The sequence below is a fragment of the Onthophagus taurus genome, chromosome 2 (genome assembly GCF_036711975.1).
Source record: "Onthophagus taurus isolate NC chromosome 2, IU_Otau_3.0, whole genome shotgun sequence".
Classification (NCBI taxonomy): Eukaryota; Metazoa; Arthropoda; class Insecta; order Coleoptera; family Scarabaeidae; genus Onthophagus; species Onthophagus taurus.
The window spans coordinates 3,466,494-3,489,196 of NC_091967.1; the positions used below are offsets into that span (position 1 = coordinate 3,466,494).

A 22,703-nucleotide genomic window follows, 5' to 3' on the forward strand; every position below is an offset into this window, starting at 1 on the left:
TTTATTTTTTTGAAAACAAGTATGTATAAATGAGTTTAAAACCTTAATAAAATTGTTTATAATTTAACAGATAAAGTATTGCGTATAATTAAAAAAAATATATAGAAAATTGGATGGCGAAAAATTTACTGGGGAAGGAAAGCGTTCCAAGAGGCTCTAGAGTCGTAAGAGTGATGCAGACTAACAATAAGTACAGGTTACTATGCAGAAGAGTGCTTAGTATAACTTCCTTCACACTTTGGTAAAAGAAAAGTCTCTCTTAAAAAATCTTTCCAACCTTATAAAGAAACTTCTTAAACCATATCATTATCTTAAAATATAATTAATAAAAACAAAATAATAATTTTAAAATTGCATTAATGTAAGTACGTCAATAGTCAATACTAATAAAATAATGCAAGTTATTTTTAGCGGCCAAAATTAATCAAAAAAAGATAAGATATGATGAGCGCTTAAAAAATTGTCGTTTCCCCGGTATTTATTACGAATCAAATTGGAAACAATGAAAACTATTTAGTTCCGTCCAATCGAAAAAGCGCGCGAAACAACTTCTTTAAAAATCGAAAGTTATAAAAAGGCAGGTGTCCTATACATATAAAAAAAACAACTTATAAAAAATTGCAAACTGACCGCATGTGTAGTCTTCGTAGACATGTTTCATTACTCTTGTACGTGTTGTAACTACCGCCAAGTCTTCGTCGTTTTCGTCGATTTCGTCGTTTTTGTCGTTTTGTTGTGTTACTCGTTTCTGCCTTCACACTTGAGCGAAGAAAAAGTAAATAAAAACTTATTAACCGACGAAGATCGCGTTATTTATTTATTATCACATGACGATTACATCCGAAAATCAACAGAAACCTAACCGTTATATAAAAGAAAATTAAAAAAAAATTATTATCAAACCGTCGTTAAGGCACGAATTTTACAAAACACATTGATACGAATCGGGGGGCCCCCTTTTATTTAGGGCAACCAAGGGCTGGCCGGCACGAGTTTATACGGGCAACTAAACTGTCGGGTAGGTCAGTTCACTGCATATGCGCGACCTATCTCTTGTTCACCTTTGTCACTATTGCCGTCCTCGTCTGGCGACGGCGATGTGGGTACGCACACACACTCGAAACGAGGCCCTCGTGCATACACGCACTCATACACTATCAAAGCACATGTTTCCGTCGCTGATGGTGCATATACGACGCTCGGCGGCGACGTCGTCGGCAGCAGCAACTTTGAACCGACGGCGACGACGTCGTCATTACGCGAACTGTAAGAGTATGAGTGTATATATGTGTGTGTATAAGTTGACGACACGGATGTAGTGTGTGTGTGTTGTGCGGACGAAATGCATGTGTGCAAAGAAATGGAGTTGGGTTGGGGGAACTCTGTTCGCAAATGATAGAGCAAATATTTAACGTATCGTCATGTGGGTCCACAATGCGTGCACTGTACGAACTCCCGAGGTCCGTAAAAATTACAAACCGGGATGTTAACGAAAAAGAAAAAAACTCTTTTCAGACTTTCTAATAATAAAATTACGCCCTGGATGGTTTCCCAGGAAATATTTCAGCGATTAGATAAACGGCCGAGTGGTTTCTAGATGTTTTGTAATTTGTAGAGGGTTCCTACTTTGTTGAGCTTTCTATTTCTACAAAAAAAAAAACGTATGCTGGTGGAATTTAAAGCAATTGATTAAATTGTTGCAAACTGAGCAATAAACCAATGTTAACACACTTTATTGTATTTTAAATCAATTAAAAAAAATCTAATAAAGATATTGATCAGTAATAATAATATTTTGTATCTGTAAAAATATAATATCTTTATCCATTATTAATTATATTTTTTTAATTTGCGTTCCAAAATTCGATTAAGATATTGATAAATTTTAAAAATATGCTTTGGATTGTTCCGAATTTAATAGCAGCAACGAAAATGACTGAAAAAATTTTCAAACAGAGCCACTACTTTTAATAGAACATATTTAGAAAATACAATAAATCAGGGAGGAGGTACGTAAGCAGATTATCCCAGCGGATAAAGATTAGGTAATCCAACCAACACACTCCATCTATTAGCCTCCTCAATTTTCCTCTTATCCATATCTATCTTCTGGTGCTCTTTTCCAGTTTGCAGCTCCTAACATTTTCTTGGCATCCTTTCGCAATTCATCCCAACTGCTCTCCTACCTACAAGTTATTCTTGTAGTGTCATCTTTGATACTCATTCATCCGGCATCCTCTGGACATAAAAAGAGTAACTTTTTGAGACCTCTGGGAAGACCTCCAAAGAGATGGACAAAAACATGGTTATCAATATCTCAAGAGTTCTGATGAGTTGGAAATAGCAGACCTGATGCCTATAACATATCGAAAAAGAAGCCTTTACTACATCTAGCATTTTGATCTCCATTCTTCTTCCGTCTTCCGTTAAAGCTTGATCACTCATAGTCTATGCGATTCCTTGAATCCAAGATGTATTTGGTCTACCTCTCCTTCCTCTATGGTAAGTCACATATCCAAGAGTTCTTTTTGGCCATCGGTTTTCGGGCATCCTCATCAACTGTTTGGTTTCCATCTCAGCAATTGTTGCATATATTTCCTCATTTGAGACAGATTCTAGCCTTGATACTCTGTATGCTCTTCTTAGAAAGTTCATTCATCTATCCAATGGCGTTTCAGACCAATTGGCCTGTTCAATTTTCCTCTTCCACACATCTCTGTCTTCTGATGCTACTAATCTTAGGAGACTTCAAAACAACTAAGCATTCGTCAAATAGTTGATGAGTATTTAAATTAGCACTGAAAATATGGTCATAATATACAGGATGTCCGGAAATGACGTGTACAACGCAAGCCCACAAGTACCTTGACCAAAAATATAATGATTTAACTCAACATATACAAAATTGTTTAGTTGAACCGCTAGAGGACTTTAAAAGTAAAATTATTTTTTAAATAAGTCAAAAAATCCTGGATGGATTTTATTCATTTTTTGATCATGCGTTTGTATCAATAGACTACAGCTTTTTGTGGAATAAACTCTGATTTTGAAAATTATACGGTGCTTAAAAACTTTGTCACAATAAATTATGCATCCATATCTTTTTAACCCCCTTTACAAACACTACCATTCTTTTTTTCTGAGTAGTTACTTTAATTTAGAAACTATTTTCTCTCTTACAAAATTTCAGTTGAGTGAACGGTTTAGCCACAAAAAAATATTTTCTAAATCTTCACAAGCGCGAATGAGTGATATAAGGTAACACTAATAACGTTTTTTTAATAGTTGGCTAGGTATAATTAATTTTAAAAACAAAAACAGTTAGTCACTTAAATTTGACAGCGGTATTCGTATTCTTTTGTTTTGCGTTTTATCTTTGATTCATCAGGAATGTTTAACGCCCTCTAACGGCTAAACTAAGCAATTTTGTATATAGATAAGTTGAGTTAAATCATCATATTTTTAGTCAAGTGGTGGTGTTGCGTTGTACACGTCATTTCGGGACAACCTGTATAATATACAGTGCGTTTCAAAAGTAACGGATAAATTCGATAAAATCATTACAAACAATTTATGAAAAAATCGCTGAAACGGGTCTAAAGATTTAAATTTTTTGCAATTTTTTGGTGTATATTTTAAATTTTTTCCGCCATTTTTAAACGAGTTATGACGTCATCGAAGTTTTTTTTAAATGGAACACTCTATTTTTTATATCGGAATTTGAAAGAGGATTTTTTTCCGAATTATGTACAATAAATATTAATATCCGTTATACAGGGTGTCACACAAAAAACGCCCCAAGCTGTAACTCTGTCATTTATATTCCGATTTTCATGACCGAGGCATCAAATGAAATGGTTTGATGAATACTATGGTTCATGCTACAAATAAATTTTTTTCAAGGCCATCTTCAATTTTAAGCGATTATTAACTTTTGTTTTTCAAATTGCTCCATACATCCACTTTGAATGTAATTTTAGCAGAAAAAAGACACCTGTATATACAGTTTTCACACAAGAACGCCGTAAGCTGTAACTCTGTCATTTAACTTCAGATTTTTATGAACGAGGTATCAAATGAAATGGTTTGATGAATGCTATGATTCATGCTACAAATAAACATTTTCCAACGCCATTTTCGATTTCAAGCGATTATCAACTTTTGATTTTCAAATTGCTCGGTATGTTTTTCTTCACGTTATGGGATAGAGATTTTTTTCTGAGCCCATCGATCTACAATACATTAACATTAATTGTAATTTTAGCAGAGAAAAACAATTAAAACATTTTCCGAACATTGTCTTAGTCACTTCTGTAATACTGCAGTGTGCCATGGAAAAAAATAACACGCAAAACTGATAACAGTCATTAAATGCTATGTCAATGCCCGAAGCAGTTGTAAATGATACTTATAAGTTGTTTTTTCATTTATCCCATGGCACACTACAGTATAATACAAGTGACTTTAAGAGAATGTTCAGAAACTATTTTAATGTTTTTCTATGCTGCAATTACAATTAATGTTGATGTATTGTACATTAATGGATTCAGAAAAAAAAACTCTATCCAATAGCGTGAAGAAAAACATACCGAGCAATTTGAAAATCAAATGTTGATAATCATGTCATGAAAATTGGAAGGTAAATGACAGAGTTACAGCTTGCGGCGTTCTTGTGTGGCAACCTGTATATACAGGTGTCTTTTCTCTACTAAAATTATATTCAAAATGGATGTATTGTACATCAGTGGATTCAGAAAAGCAATCTCTATCCAATGACGTAAAGAAAAATATATAGAGCAATTTGAAAAGCAAAAGTTAATAATCGCTTAAAATTGAAGACGGCCTTGGAAAAAATTTATTTGTAGCATGAATCATAGTATTCATGAAACCATTTCATTTGATAACCCGCTCATGAAAATCGGAATGTAAGTGACAGAGTTACAGCTTGGGGCGTTTTTTGTGTGACACCCTGTATAAGAAAAATTTTGAGAAAAAATAATTTAAAGTTTCATTATCTCCTATTCATTTGATACAAAAAATAGTAGTAGCCGTGCGTAACCATGGCAACCAATTGTTTTGATTTGACATTTCCAAGTGTCAAAATTCAATTATTTAATTATCAATCTAATAACTTCAATAACTATTACAACAATAATCTCAGAAAACAAACATTCTCACCGCTCTATTTTCTATTTTAGTCTGTTTTTTGTCAACATTAAATTGTGTCCTACACACAATAAACGTATTAATATTATTCCACGTACTCGGCAAAATAGTAGTAACAGAAATAGAATTGTTTGGGTGAACTACTAAATTGAACAAATCGGTTTCATTATTTCAAACGGCCGGACAAACAAAGTGACCCCAATTGATGTATATCACAAAGGTGCTTATGCAAAATATTGTTTGGTCCTACCAAACACAATGAGAATAATAGCTCCTTTCTCCACCAGTACCAAATAAATATTGCATCATTTTCTGCGTCAATTCAATAATCTTTATAAATTACAAGAATTCCTCAATTTTCGTTACGGTTCACGAAGACCACGTGAAAAACCTATAATCGAAAGTATCGAGTCATATTAATTATGTAACAACTTTATATAGAGGAAAACTATTATTACTACGATTAAATTTTGGAAACTATTTAGTAAGTGCACCAATACAATTGCATCTAATAGGTGTGATAAGTCTAAATACTATTGATAATCGTATTAATATCTTGAATGGTATTAATTGCTTGTATTAGCGAATAATTTCAACAAATAAATTAATACAATATCACAGCACCACTCCAATTAAATCAGCTCATTTTCAACAGCACATTATTGTAAACTAATCCTGTACCATATAAAAAGAAACAATAGTGCAATTTAAATTATTGTCACAATAATTCCATATAAGTTGATGTCAATTCGATTTTTTCTTTTTCGTTCTGCACTTAGTTCCGCTTTAATACTTCAAATTCAATTACTGGGTGACCTTTACTACTACCACAATTGCAAATAGTAGCTTTAGAGTGTACGTGTAAAACTATTTCTATTTAGCCTTGAGGCTACAAAATCCTTGAGAGCCGCAATTTTTCTTAAATGTGTTTTTTGTCGTTTAACCGCCTATAACATGTCTCCCGGTTATGCTACTTACATGCGACAACAACATTTTTATGACACCATATTGGATTTGTACTGTCTAGATTTAAAGTTATTCCTTCATTACGTTTCATTGAAATGTTATACATGAAACTAAAAAAAAATGTAGTATTAAATAAAAAGTAAACAACTCCAGTTCAAAGTTGCTACTCGTTCAAATAGACAATTTTATCGAAATCAAAAGCGTGTATCACAAATGCGAACTATTTTTTTTTCTTTGCTTTTTCCGTGTAGTTTTTCAAGCAATACACTCAATTTTTTCCGCAAGTATTTTTCATCGTGCTACAGAGAGTCGTTTAATTTACAAATTAACCGAGATATACCCCGGTATAAATAGAAATAAAAACCGAAATGTACGCGAATATTGCGCCATCGGGTTGTGTTGCGCGTTTTGAAACGGCGGCAATAGAACCAAGCCAGCAGAAGGCCGTGTCGTCGCTTGGGAATATATTTTGCGAAAGCGACGAGTTCGCCAATTTGCGTTTTCGAATGTTGCACTCGGAATTGGGACGACTACGTCGAAGGAACGCCGCCATAATTTGAACCGGTTACGAAACGCCGTTAAATGTGGAGCGGCGAAGAGTTACCCGTTAGAATGAAATTAGCAAACTTTAACGATTAAAATAAAAATATAATCATTTTATTTTCAATTTTAACATGAATTAATTTTAAATATTAAACAAGTCGTTTAATATCATCATCCGATACGATTTACCAAGATAATTACCAAGGTAATTGGTGCACGTCGAGGAAAGATCATACAAAAACATATTTTCTTAAACAGGATGATAATCAACAAATAAGTTATTTATGCCACAATGCATATTGATAGATTTTAAATTTACTTTACTGCCTATTCATCAATTATTAAATTATTTTTTACTACACTTTAACGATCAATATACAGTTAATATTAATATGGTCATTTATTCTTTGTTACTCACTAATATTAGATTTATTATCCTAGCCCTACTAATGTAAGTAGGAATTGATGCATGCAGTTGTGATGATGAGTTATATGGAACAGAACGTATATTTTATTAATGTATAATATTAACGAGGCAATACAGAATAAATTTATTTACTACAAAACTAATTCGAAGTTTTTAAAAAACCATATCGGCTACATTTTTAAGAATCATGAGATGACATGTATGTTAAATTGAAGTTCAAAGATTCTAATTTATGATGTGATATAAAAACCATAAGATAATATTATTGAAATTTTTGTGTAATTATCATATTGTTTTGTAATACGAGTGTTTGATTTTTTTTTTTGATAAACCGTGTTCGCATATTTACGATATATGTCCGTACGAAACGTGCACGTACTGGTATGGATTACAAGTTCGAACAGAACGCCTATATCGTGATCGTGATGCAGTTGTGCGCGTTCTCGCTTATTATTAGGTAAACATTAGAGGAACGTCCGGGCCAATGAATAATTCCTGGCCGGATTCTCTAAGCCCACGTGTAATGGAATAACCGGGGATATGAATAATTATCCACGTGATACTTGTTATGGGCACACTTGCGTTATCCTGTGGAAACCGTGCCGAATACAGTTAGTCGGCCATTAGTCTAAACTAGTTGCGGAGGGAACGAATTCCACATGAGTGAACAGCAATTAAGGAGTCGGTCGAAAAAGTCGTTGTACCAACGCTGAATAATATTCAGAAATTTATCAAAATAGAAAACATAAACGAACAAAGTGTAACTTTTAAAATTCTTGATTGACTTTGAATAACACAGAAGAAAATTTAATAAATACCGTTATAAGTTTACGTATGCACATTAAATTGCTATCTTTTACGAAAATCCTCATTGCAACAGTAAAACAACATAAATTATGCATAAATCCGCTAATCGCTAACGGTGTATCATACGAAATTCATCAAGGTTATCATCGGACCATTATAGCTAAATTATACCTCGCGATGTTAAAAACAATCTCTTCTAAAAGTCAATTTGTACACAATTCCCGATATCTTTACAGCTCAATCGCAAAACGTATTTAAAACGAAGTAGGCACGGCAGCTTTGTACATAAAAAAACTCTGCTCAAGAAATGTCAAACTAACCGCAATTATCAAGACTATTTTTATTTTATTAAGAGCAACACTTACGTACGTCTAAATACAAATATTCGATTTGTCAAGGTTGAGACCAACCTAAGAAAGTCGATTTATGTGTAGGTACGTGAATTTTATTGCATTCGTGCATACAATTATGTACCTTTCATTACGTATCTTTAAATAGTTATATCGTTCGATATTAAAACAGCTCAATTAACTTCAATTCCGTCTTTTTCTACTCTATTGCTAGGGGAATTTCTTAGAATTGATTTTATGGTTTGTGTTAGAAATTTAACGAGATTACTTAAATTTTAGAATATCAAAATCAGCTCCCCAAATCCGGTTTAGAACACTGCCAACCCAAAAACTATAGACCGATCACTCTACTATCAGTACTGGGTAAGATTTTAGAAGACATTGTTAAAGATCGACTTGATAAAGTGATTGGTAGTAATATTCCTCGATTTCAATTTGGGTTTAAAGCTAAAAATTCTACTATTAGTACTATTGTTATTACTACTCACACTTGACAAAGAACCGATCTGCAGCGATTAATCTATAAATTACATGAAATGCGTGCTCTCTTACATTTAATAAGAATGGTAGAAAAGTTTTTGATTGACAGGCAAACTAGAGTTAGGATCAATGGTTCATTATCTAAATCGTTTATTCCATTACAAGGTGTTCCACAAGATTCGCCAATCTCACCTTTCCTGTATAACATCTATTGTGGTCTTTTGATTGATTATCTCTAAGATTAGACACCCAAACAACCCATTGCAGAACCTATAAGACTAAGACTAGACAGACTACGGAAGAAATTTTAGACAACAGAAACAATTATGAAAAAATACATAAATTATATTTAAAGAGACAAGGTGTACAGAGGAAGACAATATTGGAATTTTTTTCATAAATACTTATCTGATAATTAATAATAATATTGTTAAATAGCGGAAAGACCATTAGGTCGATAGCTGTAATAAAGATTTATTTCTCTTTATTACAAATATTGTTCAAATTAGCCTCCTTCTGCTAGAATATATGCTTCACAACGACGAATTAAAGAGTTCTTCAGCCGAATTAAAATGTCTCGTTGATTTCTTATTTCAGTAGCAGCCTTCTGTTTAATAACTGTTCTTGTGTGTTAATTTCCACTTGATACGCAATTCATCTGTCAAGAGAACATTTGAAATGAAGTCATTATTTTGGGCATGTTGCTGCAATAACCATTCACAAAATATTAACCGTTCAACACGCACTATGCAAAATTTTGACTTACATGTATGTTGTATTCTTCGAGTGCTGATGGAAGGATTATCAATGACAGCATTAATTACAGCTTCTTCGTGCTTTACATTAACTACATGCAGTCGAATAGCTTTTGCTGGAGCAGGATTGGCTGCTTCTCGAAGTCTTCTGAAAGAATCGCTAAAAACTGAATAATATGGCTATCTTGATATTCTCGTACTGATTGTCGAGCATTTCCATTACAAAAACCATACACCAAAATTATATCAGCATACTCTTCAGTGCTTACATTTTAAGTTTCTTCTTGTATGTAATAATTAAACTTTACAGCAAACTGACATATTACAAATGTTTGATTTTACCGACTAAAGTGTTATAATTTCGTAAACAATTCAAATAGGACATATGTTCATTAACATTTTTTTTGGTAATTGGATTAGCTATCATATGTGTCAAAGTTTGCAGTTCGATCACTGTTTATTCCTTTGTATACCACAAGCAAACTCCAACATTGTAATAAACAGCACTTTACGATCACGTTAATTCAATCCAAATTCTAACAGAATATTAATTCAATCCTCTGCGTCTGCCACTATGTGTTATCACCAACAAAGGGCATCAACCGCATTTACAGTTTTAAACCAAGACAACCAACAGTGATCCGACTTTGATGTGTTCAACATCCGGATCCATCTACCGGAATAGGGTAGGAGTCGCGATGCGGAGTTTCGGGGGAAGAGGTGGTTTACCGGAAGCTTGCCGGTATCAGGCGGACAATTAATCCGTCCGAACAACAGTTACAATTAATTTAATTCAATCAGATACATGTCTGGGGGCGCTCGATCGGTCCTCTAATATCGTCAAGGGGGGACACACGACACACAAGCAGAGGTCATAGGTTACGAACGCTCGCTCGGGGCGCATCAGTCGCCGTAATTCACAGTGAGACGGCGGCAATCAGCGTTCCTAATTCGAAACGCACCGACGTCACTTGAATTACTACCAGTTCTCTAACACCCTACTCCCCCTCTGCGTACTCATGTAACTATCTCCCCATCGTTTTCGGCAATACCTAAATTAATTGACACTAATTAACGGATTAATGTACATTTCTTATGAGAAAGATTAAGTTTTTGATTAGTTTTAAAGATTCATCAATTAATAATGTAGAAAATTTTAAGACTTCATTTAATTCCATGCGTTTTAAACATGTACAAGTTAAAATCGAACAATGGTAAAAGATAATTACGATCGCAATTATTGGTCGATACAATAGCAGATGGGAGAATAAAAGAGGCAGGTCTGCTGCTCGTCGAACAAGTTCCTTATTTAAAAGGGAAGAGAGTATAAGCACCTGTTTTTCTGGTTTTTTCGATGGTGGATAACTAACAGAGACCACGTATCACAAGACTTCCTTCCCTCCTAATAAACGCTAATGATTCCTTTTGGTCGTAATGGCTACTAATAGTCCATGGGGTCGCTACTGATGTATTCTTCGTATTCAAACAGACCGTTTAGAGGATACATTTAATTCCATTTTAATTTTGTGTTATAAAATTTAAGTATTTTTTTTATTCTTACATTGAAGTGTTTTAGAGTTGAAAGAGGATTGTTCCTTAACTTACCTGAAATAAAAGAAATAAATTAATAATTTTAGATAGATAAGGTGATGAAATTAGAATAAAGTGATTAACATGATATCAACCTAAGCTACGACGGCTTTATCAAATAGAGTTGTGGGTCTTTTAGATTTTTTAAAGTTTTTACTTTTTCAAACACTTTATATAATACTAATACTAATTTAGTGGAGGACAGCGGTGTGTATGAGGTGCATGGTATGTCAGATCATGATATGGTTTTTTGTAAACTGAGAATTACTACCAACACCGAACCTGATCCCCATTTTATAACTAGGTCATATCGAGATCTGGAATATGATTCATTTTTGATGGACTTGTATCGAATGCCATTCTTCCATATTTTCGATTTAGACAACGCAAACATCAAAGCCGACTTTTTAACTCAGCTCGTTTTGGCCGTTCTTGACGTACATGTTCCCCTTAAATTAATCAAGAAGTCACGTACCCCGTGCCCGTCGATCACAGATACAATAAAGCATATGCAAAAACTGCGCGACAAGGCGTACAATAACTACCGTAATAACAGATCAGAAGCGAAATGGGAATATTACAAATCGGCACGTAATTTAGTTAATACCTCGATTATTCATGAGCGCAGGGCATATTTTGAGTCGCAATTGAACATCACAAATGATTGTTGGAAAGCACTGCGAAATACGGGAATATTTAAAAGAAAAAACATGTCAGTTCTACCTCACCTTGGGTCACCCAATGATATCAATAATTACTTTATTGCAGCGGTATCGGGGGGAGGTGTTCCTGACTTAGAATTGGTCAACTTTTATAATTCCAACAAACGGAATAACTTGTCTTTTGGCTTTCGCGTGGTGGAGGATATGGATGTGGATCGTGCAATTAATTCAATTAAGAGCAATGCGCTTGGTCATGATCGTCTCAATATGAAATGCTTAAAATTGTGCTGTCCACATATATTACCTTATATTCGCGATACTATAAATGCGTGCATCGAAACATGTGTTTTTCCAATGACATGGAAGAAAGCCGTAATAAAACCGCTTTCCAAAATCTCTAAACCTACGGTACTTAGCGACCTGAGACCCATTAGTATTCTGCCAGTATTAGCAAAGGTTGCAGAAAAAATTCTTTATGAACAAATGGTCTCCTTTGTGGAGGAGAATGACATACTACCACAGAACCAATCTGGTTTCAGACGGGGTTACAGTTGCATGACAGCATTGATACATATCATTGATGATATAATTCGCGAAACCGATAGAGGTAATTTAACAGTTCTTTGCCTACTAGATTATTCAAAGGCGTTCGATACGGTCAATCATGAGACAATGGCATCAATTTTGAGGTATTCCGGTTTTGATGATAAGTCTACCCGCTTATTATATGATTTTCTAACACATAGACAACAAGCCGTATTTATGGGTGATGAACAATCTGAATATCAATACACTAGTTCGGGCGTTCCTCAGGGTTCTATACTCTCGCCTTTGCTTTATGCTTTATATACATCAAACTTTAACCAAGGGGTTATGCATTGCAAGACCCATTTTTACGCCGACGACACGCAAATATACTATTCTTTTCCGGCTCATGATATAAAACAGGCTTGTGTGCGAATTAATAGTGATCTAGAATATTTGCGTATCACCTCAAGCCGACATGGACTTAAAATTAATCAGAAAAAATCAAACGTTATTATGTTTGGTCCTCAGAAACAAAAACAAAAAGTCATTAATGACTTACAAATTTGTATAAATAACGAATTACTACCTATTCAAAAAACAGTAAAAAACTTAGGCATTTTAATCGATGAGGGCCTTACTTTTAATGAACACGTCAATAAATGCGTTCAAAGAGCTTACAGTAGCCTTAGAATTATTTATACTAACAGAGCCTTTGTTAATCATAGTGCAAAAGTGCGCCTATGCGAAAGTTTAGTACTATCAATGTTTAATTATGGCGATGCATACAATTTTTGGGTTGAAACGCAGAGATCACGTCAGCTGTAAGCTGCCGGTTTTAAAGTGGTTGAACATGCAGGGGAGAAGAATGTTGCATGCTGTAGGTTTTTACCATAAATTACTCACTCTACATAAACCAGCGTATCTTGTAAAAAAGTTGTCTTTTCGGGGTGACGTGCACTCGGTTAATGTGAGGTTTAAGGGAAGGCTATCTCCACCAATATTCCACACTATGAGTTCTAAAAAAAGGTTCTCATACCAGATATGCAAAGTAATTAATGAGCTCCCTTCTGGTTGCGCATTGACAGAATGTGGGTCTGCCGCCACCGCCAGGAGGCGCTATGCTGATTTTCTGTTTGGGCAGCAGTGTTCGCAATACCTGTAAATCTCTTAATAGTCACAGATCTTGCTTTTGCGTTTGAATGTTTTTGTAATCTTTTTGTTCTACCTAAATTTGTTCTTAATTTCTGGGGAACCCTTTTGAGTACTGACATGGTATCGATAACGACTTGTTGTGGCCTTTGGTAGTATTCACCTAAGTATTATACAGTGCTAGCGTAAAGTAACCCCCCCCCCTGTTTAACTTCCGAACAAATTGAGATATCACTATGAACAAAAAAACGTCAGTTTCTATATTTTATCAGCACAAATATTTTCTTATGGAAAATTTTGCCATCACTTTTAGTTTTTTCGGAAAATAGATCAACTTTGTTTTTTTAAATGGAACACCCAGTATATTATGGTATCTTCCGAAAGATGAAAACAATACGAATCCAACGGTACCTCACAATCAAATATCGGTTTATTAGTTTTTCGCATAAAAATTAAACAAAATGCGGAATTTTGCCGGAAAAACCAACGTATCTTCGTCGACTACCTGTCGAAATGCAATCGGCCAGGTAAATGGTGGACGGTCGGTATACGCTCGAGCTAAGACGGATTTAAAATTGCAACTTCAATTACTTATTTTTTTTAGAAATGAAATAAAAGTTGTTTGGAAGTATATTAAATTTATGAATTAATCATATTTTATCAAAAAATATTTATAAAGAAAAAAAGTCAATATAAGAAATGAAATTTTCTTATTAAAGATTTTGTTAGTATAGGTAACGGTTGAAAAATTTGCTTAGTGTTGTTATTGAATAATAAAAGAATTTTTTATTTATTAAGAATCAAATATTAAGTAAATTGTTCGATATGATTACCTTGAACTTCTAGACAGTGGTACCATCTTTGTAGAGTTTCCTCTCTCACACGGCTTAAGAGGCTACTTTACCATACAGCTCAGCAAATTACAAAAAACATACATTATTTATGAAAATATTTGGATGAAATTTTGTACATAGCTTCTTCTAACAATTCTACATAACGCATGGTGAAAATTTTTAAAGTTTTCCAAAAAAAGGGGTTTTTTTCCTCAATATTATAGAATTTGGTCGTTCTTTTTTAGCTTGCATGATAGTATACTTGAAAATAGTAACATTTTTCAAATAAATTTTTTCAAAATTTTTAGTTATAAAGGAATAGTTTGTAATTTGCTAAAATTGCAATAAGGTAGCGTAAAAATGAATATTTTCCGTCAAGATTCCCACGAAGTATTACCACCGCGTTAGTCCCGCCTCCTGCCGACTGAGCGGCGCTGACATCGACTCTCTTCATCGAAGCTCCTTGTTTTATCTATTACTTTTTAATGTGGTAGAGAAAATAATCATTTCCAAAAGTACGTTTTGAACTTTATTTTCCGTGATTTTCTACTAATAATTGTGTAATTTAACAAAATTTTTGAATTTATAGTCAATAGTTGTTATTTTATTGTGTACTATAGTGTTAGTTTAATTTAGTTTGTGTAAAGTTTTTATAAACAATGGGTAAGTATGTTCATCTAAAAAACTACCCCTTAGCATTTGAAGATGTTCTCGAAAAAGGAGTAATAGACGGTAATAATTTACGATATAAATTTTTATAAAATCTAAAATTTCATATTTTATAGTCCGAGATTTAATTGAAAAATGTATTCATTCCGAAAGGTAAGTTAAATTTTATTAATTTTATTGTATAAACTGTGGCACACATAAAAAGGACTTATTTAAAAAGAATAAACCATCACAGTAAAAATTAAAACGATACATTATTTGAAGCGATACCATAAGATAAATAATACAAATGATGCAGAACCAAATACTGATGGTGGAGAATAATCCATTCAACTGCAACAAAACTCACATTAAATTTATTAATGAGTCAAAAGAAGGGCTTAGCAGCTCATTTCTTTTATGTTTTATGTGCAGGATAAAAAAGAAGCTTTACACTGAAGAAAGCAAAGAGTCTATTGAGATAAACTCTGCTGTTGTTTCTGTTATCTGTCGGTACCGGATATACACAGGCTGAAGAATTATTGTTATGTGTGGATATACCATTTATGTTAACAAAACCATTCCAAAAATATCGAGAAACCGTAAGTGACATGGCATAGCAGTCTATGAAGAACGCAGGTAAAGAAGAATTAATTTAGTTACAGCTTCAGAAGAAGTAAATAAAAACTGAATAAAGACTGTAAACGCTAAACGCTCGAACGTCAATTACGATGCATCATCCGGAGTGGTACTGCTATAAAATAATTGTATACATAAAAAAAAATACTCGTGTATACAGGGTAATTCAGGTAGGTAGCGAAAGCCGATCAGGGTAATGATAGCAATTCGGTTATAATTTATGAGTGACATTTCACACGAAGAATATAAAAGAAAGAAGAATTTATTGGAAATTTGCAAGATGGATGCATTAACAGAAATAAAATACAAATTCTTACCAGAAGCTAAAGTACCAATCAGATATGGATCCAAGAAAGGTATTTGTGCCTAACTGCATCGAGATTTGGTGATGTATGTAGGATGAGAAATGACACGTCTTGCTTAAATAATGTTAAATCAATCTTGTACTCGAAATTTGCTAGAAATAATAACACTAACATGGCTAAGACTATGAATGGCTTGCATTAAAAAAATTTGAAAGTAAATATAACTTGCCAGCAAACTTTTGAGCTCTATTCATCCGTAGGATGTACGGATTCTTAGTTGCAAGTCCAAATGAAACAATAAAAAACGAAAATGCCATCGTCGAGGTGAAGTGTCCAGCAAATTTCAAGAGCTTACATCTATTCAACGATGGCAAATTAAAATTTCCTAAAGATTTTTCTAGTCAGGGCTGTTTTATTTATTACACTATTAGTCATATTTTGTATACTTGAATCATTATTTAATATTATTATTAATTAGGTATTACATATTATTTCATTTACTTATACAAGGTGATGCAGTCCATTTTTTTAAACAGAAATATTAAAAAAGTTCGAATGAAAAGTAATAATATTCATACAGGAACCACATTTATTCAGCTATTTTTTCTTTAATTTTTGTAACTACCTGTGTTTTCAAATAAAATTACTTACACGGTTACTCTGAGACACCTGTATATCAAACGAACGCATAATAATACAACAAAGATATAATTTATAAATGTTGTACCGAACTTTTCACATTCCCTGTATTGCAAATATATCTATTTTAATATAAAATGAAGTTATAAATGTTATTTTCGTTTCAAAATGATATAAATGTTTTATGCCTCGCAAAATTATTTATTGCATTTGAAATTGATTTTTGCCTTACATTCAATTGAATTATAAACCCATAATCTTAGATGTTCTCAACTTCTTTCTCTAATTTCTCTATTAAAAAATTAATATTCTATTCATATCGAAAAAAAGCATTAAAAAACTGATATTTGCGTAATGTAAATTGTTGTGAACCAAAATACTTAAAAAAACAAACGTAGTAAAAAGGTGGGCTACGACTACGATTATTAATAAAAAATCAAAATAATAACTAAAATAATAAATAAATTGGAAAGTCAATAAAAAGATTGATTGTAATTCATAATTAAGAAAAATTGTTAATAAACAATAATATTTAGAAGAAGTCGTTTAATTTATTCATTAACAACATCGACGAGAAAAAGAATCGTAATAAAATAAACACGATGTTTTTTTTATCTATAAAGGGTCGGGCCTAGTAGAAAATAAACTCCGCCTCGTTGCTTCCGAACGTCCGTCGTCTGCGCCCCTCAGAAACTGACCGACCTGGTAAAGTGGGCTCTTAACAAGTGATGATCAATATTTTGGCAGACGTCAATAATTTTTTGTTTTAAATCCTCAATACTACCCAACGGAATTTCATATACCTTGGATTTTAAATAACCCCATAAAAAGAAATCTAAAGGTGTCAGATCTGGTGATCTTGTTGTCCATTAAAATTTTTATTATTTCGTACCATTGGCGCATAATGTGGAGGTGCTCCGTCTTGATGAAACACTAGTTCCATTTCAAAATCGTCAGAATTCTGTTGTACAGTTTGCAAAAGTCTTGAAAAAAAAACATTTACTTTCTAATGAAATTGAGTGATAACGTCACGATATTCATGTGGATTAACATCACGCCGATGCAATTTTCCACCCAAAAAGAAAGTACATTCATCACTAAAACAAATATGTTTCAAGTATAATCGATTTCGTTCAACCATATTTGTCATTAGCTCACAAAATTTTGTTCTTCTCTATCAGGGTCATCTTCTGTTAATTCATGAAGCATTTTTATTTAAAATGGATGATATTTATTCTTCTTTAAGTATTTCCACGTCGTCCAACAACGACGCGGAAATATTTAACACATCACACGTTGATGCGATAGCAGCAGACGACATCATGGGCACATTAAATACTTCTGTTAATATCTGACGACCAGTTCTTTTGCGGTCTTCGACGCTTCCAGTTTCCAAAAACTTATTCACAAGCTCTCTTAAATATTTTCGACTAATTGGATGTTCAGGAAATCGTTTCTTAAATTGTCGCTCTGTTTCATGTAGATTTCTGTCAGCACGAGCGAATATTAAAATTGCTTCGATATTGTGCTCTAAACTCCTTCTAGCCATTTTGATCTCGCCTTTCTTTGGTTATACTTGGTCGGGTAGAATTCAAAGATAGAAATGAAGGAAAATATTTGCATGCTGCCTTAAATACAAAATTTCAAAGTACCTACAAACTTTAAAATTGTTGTTATGACAATTTTTTCTTAGAAGTTTTAAAAAGAACTTTCTTTTTATCCTTTTCTTGTATTGATTGTTTCATAAAAACATTCTAAAAGAATTGCTGATTTTAACCCTGCTTAATCCGAGCGTAGACCGACCTTTAACTGACCGTCCACCATTTATCTGGCCCATTGTATCTCGACAGGTAGTCAACGAAGATACGTTGGTTTTTCCGGCGAAATTCCGCATTTTGTTTAATTTTTATGTAAAAAACTAATAAACCGATATTTGATTGTGAGGTATCGTTGAATTCGTATTGTTTTATTCTTTCGAAAGATACCATAATATACTGGGTGTTCCATTTAAAAAAACAAAGCTGTTCCATTTTCCGGAAAAACTAAAAGTGATACCAAAATTTTCCATAAGAAAATATTTGTGCTGATAAAATATAGAAACTGACGTTTTTTTGTTCATATTGATATCTCAATCTGTTCAGAAGTTAAACGGGGGGGGGTTACTTTACGCTAGCACTGTATGTTAAAACTTAGTAGTTAAAACTCTTGTTTTGTTTATAGCTTTATACCGTTGTCGCGATTCTTTTTTTTTTATATTTAACACGCTATACTGTTTTTTTTTCTCTTTATATACTTTATGGTGAGGTGGAAGAACAATATATATTGAATCTCACCATAAGATTGATCAGTTGTTTATTGGAAACCATTTTTAGTTGTTTATTCTGAAGTATATATATATATATATACTATATATATACTATATTTAGTATCTCTAGTATATACAAAAACTTATGTTATACTTTTATAAATCATATTTTTATAGTTTATTTGTATTCGATTAGATATGAAATGAATTAATAATAAACATGATTTTGATACTTAAAGTACTTGACAAATATATTTTTAATATTTATTATTTTCAAATAATTTTCATCGGAAACGTACATTTCCGTTCTTCATAGTTAAATTCTTCATAGTTTATTTCTTTGTGGTGAAACCCACAGTATCGACACCGTTTTACACACGGATTAACTGGTTTTATAGACTTCCTGCTTTTTCCAAGAACATGTAATACGCACAACACACGTAATAGGCAAACGACGGATGTGTCGCCGAAGAAGTGAACGGCCCGCGATATTTGGAGCAGTTACGAGGAGCGGAACGTCGTCCATTTAAAATAAGAGAAGCAATCGGTTTCCTTCCAGACCGGGCAATTACCCGTTGAAAGAACTCCGGACAACTTGAATTTCCGGTTTCCTCCGGCGACGGCGGCCGCACCACGACCGGGGGCCTCTAAACGGACATGCGAAATCTAAATTTGATACTCGCGCTGCTTATTTGAATGTGTTACGACTAACGGATCTTTAGAGAACTCGGCTTCCTTGAGAAACTGCATGAAACCAATCGTAGTTACTGGAAATTTGTATTATCGACTTACCAAGTCCGAAATTGCATTCTAAACCAACGTTTTCTTTTTACTTTTTTCTTTATAAATAAAATTGAGTTATGTTCAAAGAAGACAAATTCCTCAATCTTCGAATGGAAAAATTGTATCTGCGTTTTTTCGAAAAGATTGCGTAATCAATTCCTCAAGAGCGCACAAACGAAATTAAACGCCAAATACGGCTCGGTAGATGGATGGCGTAATGGTCGCGAAAGAGCAGGCTTGAGATGGATAACAGAGGCAGCTTATGCCCAAAAATGTACAGAAGCCCATTCAGGCCACTTATCTCTGATTTTGCCCGCGTTGCGGCCGTAATTTTTAGCAAGCTCGGATTCCGTTCCCTATTAGAATACTTGTAAAACGACTGTTATTGCGATTAAAGGTTTGTTCAAAACGCTGCGAGCAAATTTCTAAGCGAGAATTTATCAACGACTTTTTTTTTAACCCAGTGGTATTGAGATTTAACTAAAATTTTAAAACTGTTAACCGTTTGGAAAGATTTAAAATGCATATTAAGACCCCCATATATAAATAAAGATTTGAGCGTGCGAAGCAAGCGAATTGCCCACGGCAAATTCGTACAAAAAACGCTGTAATTACGTAAGTGAAAGGTAAAAATGAGGTAATCGCCTTAATTAGAAGGCATTAGATGCAGCGGCATTGTAATGTGCAATTTGAGAACGTTTACCGGAAACGCTGAGTATGATTAAAAATTTTAACGTAGTTTGCGACAAGAATTTCGAATAACAATTAAAATATAAACACATATTTCGAATCATAATGTTTATATTGATACCAAAATAAAGTAAAACATGCAGTGTGATCTCGTGTCAACGATATGCATAACAGGTGGTCGCGATTATACAATCATTAGAAAGGACCATTTCCCCGTTAAGTTTACTGCTCGGAGATAGCACCCAATAAACTAAAGATAATAAGATACTGTAGAACCGTAAAACGCGTACGAGTCCGGTCGTATCTCATAATATCGCCTGCTACCATAAAATACCTTCACCATTAGCGCAAGTATACAGCGTTCTTCCTTCCTTACTTAGTCGACAACTAACTGTTGTCGTTACGGAGCGACGAATTTCAATTTTAAACGAAAATTTGATCAATAAAAACCCATCATAAACATTACTAAACAATCAATCAAACAAGTTTCTAAAATACAATGTCGATTTATTTATGTCAGCTGAACAATAAATTAACATTACTACTTTCTATTGACTTTATAGCCCCATAATAGCATGCGTTAAAACTACGCAATAATCCGACTGACTCGTTATTTATTATTAAGGAATAAAGCTCAACTCAATACATTGACATTGACACGAAACGAACGGCTCTCTAAAGCGAATAATTGCGTACGTTGTTATATTATTGCTGCGGTAGCACAAGCAGATTTATGCTACACATCCACTCTTTAAAGCAAGAGCCACAATAACGGGTAATTGAAAATTAAACGGAGAAACTGGTGTGATGTTATTAAATATCATGCCTGTTGCTAAAAAGTGAAAAACGAACAGCATGTAATTGAAAGATAAATTGATTATAAGTAACACTATATACTTTTGAACTACATCGGTGCAACTGTGATTACATCGTAAACGTGTAATTTTGGTTCGTATGCGTGGTTATAAATCTAGGTAATCGAAAATAGTACATGTTGTATTGGTTATAAGCATGAAATGGAAAAAAATGTATGTGGTTGAATTTTTTTTTGCTTTAAAACAATTCTTTTCTAATACTTCTTAATTACAACATTAGCAAAGTTGTTTGAAAGCGTTAAAACTTGATTTGATGGCCGAAATTGTAGCTAAAATAAAATGATTTGATCAAAAAAAGTACATTAAAACGATTGTGTAATCATTGATATGGACGAAATTCTTCAAATTATTGGTCTAAAAATCAAACTATTGATTCATGTCAGATTAATAATGTGTGAAACACATTCTGGTTAGATAAACATTTATTTGGCATCTGGTTCATAAATATAAAAATATATATATAAAAGTATCACCAAGAAAATTTCTTGTCTTAAAATTGATTAAAACTAGAGTGCGGGAAGTTAGCCCCCCATTTTTTGATTTTTAAATTTTTTATTGTTGTTCTAGATTGTTCTAGAGTTGTTCTACATTGTTCCAAAGCGGCAAATCGAAAAAATAAAAACTCCGCGAAAAAACCGAAAAAACGGGTTTTTTGGATAGCCCCCCATTTTTGGAAAAATCAAATTTTCTTTGTTGTTCTGGGTTGTTCTAGTTGTTCTAGTTATTGTTCTAGAAAATCAAAATTATGGGAGCATTATATTACAAATATATACTTATTATAGCTAACGCCGCAATCTGGAACAGCTATTATTTTCACTAGAACAACTCTATAAAGAACACTTTACTTTTTAAAAATTAAAATTTTTGGAAGTTTCAGTTAGTAATTCTTTCATAAGTTCATAAGTAAGTTTCATTAATATCTATTTCAATAAAAAATATATTGTGCAAAATACTTGCGGATTCGACAGTATATTTCATAGTTTACCATTTGCCCGTACACACAATTCATTTAGAAATCATGTTGAGAATGTTTGCACAGATTGCTTTAGTTTCCTAAAATTATTTTTAAAAACCGGTTCTAGTAAAGCAACATATAAAAAAAGAGCTGAACTATTAACAGGAATACATTATTTTGGAAGCCAGAATATTGCTGGCGTGATAATAGTGAATGCTATTTCAAATATTGCGTTTCTTTGCACACAACTATTTAAAGAATAATTTAGTTATTGTAGGACTAAAAACTGCAATAATTGTTTAAACGTTACTTTCTATAAAAACATAATTTTACCAATTGACATTGACATCGCAACAATATTTGGCTATGCACAGCTAAAGCAAGTAATAGAAAACTACATGCAAACTCTAAGCAACAATTGCAAAAAATGTGGTCTGTTTATAGAAACAACGAATGGAGAGAACAATAAAACAAAATTGAGTGATTACGCACGCAATTTGTCTTTGAATCTTTGAAATCTTTGAATGATGTAGGACACTACCCGGCATTTGTGCCCAATAATGCCAATTGGATTATTGTATTATTTAATGACTTACGAAAAAAAACCG

General features: G+C 33.1%; 1 protein-coding gene across 3 annotated transcripts in view; it reads right to left on the minus strand.

The window, feature by feature from the left end:
• LOC111415118 (Ecdysone-induced protein 93F) overlaps positions 1–22,703 on the minus strand; it is a 116,478-nt gene that overhangs the window by 72,233 nt on the left and 21,542 nt on the right. Inside the window, exon 1 of one of the 3 annotated variants that reach the window (XM_023046628.2) lies at positions 631–996. The exons of the other annotated variants lie outside the window; for them this stretch is intronic. Coding sequence (XP_022902396.1) covers positions 631–661 — 31 coding nt within the window. The 5' untranslated portion in view covers positions 662–996. Of the gene's footprint in view, positions 1–630; positions 997–22,703 lie in introns of those variants that run through there. 3 annotated transcript variants of the gene reach the window in all.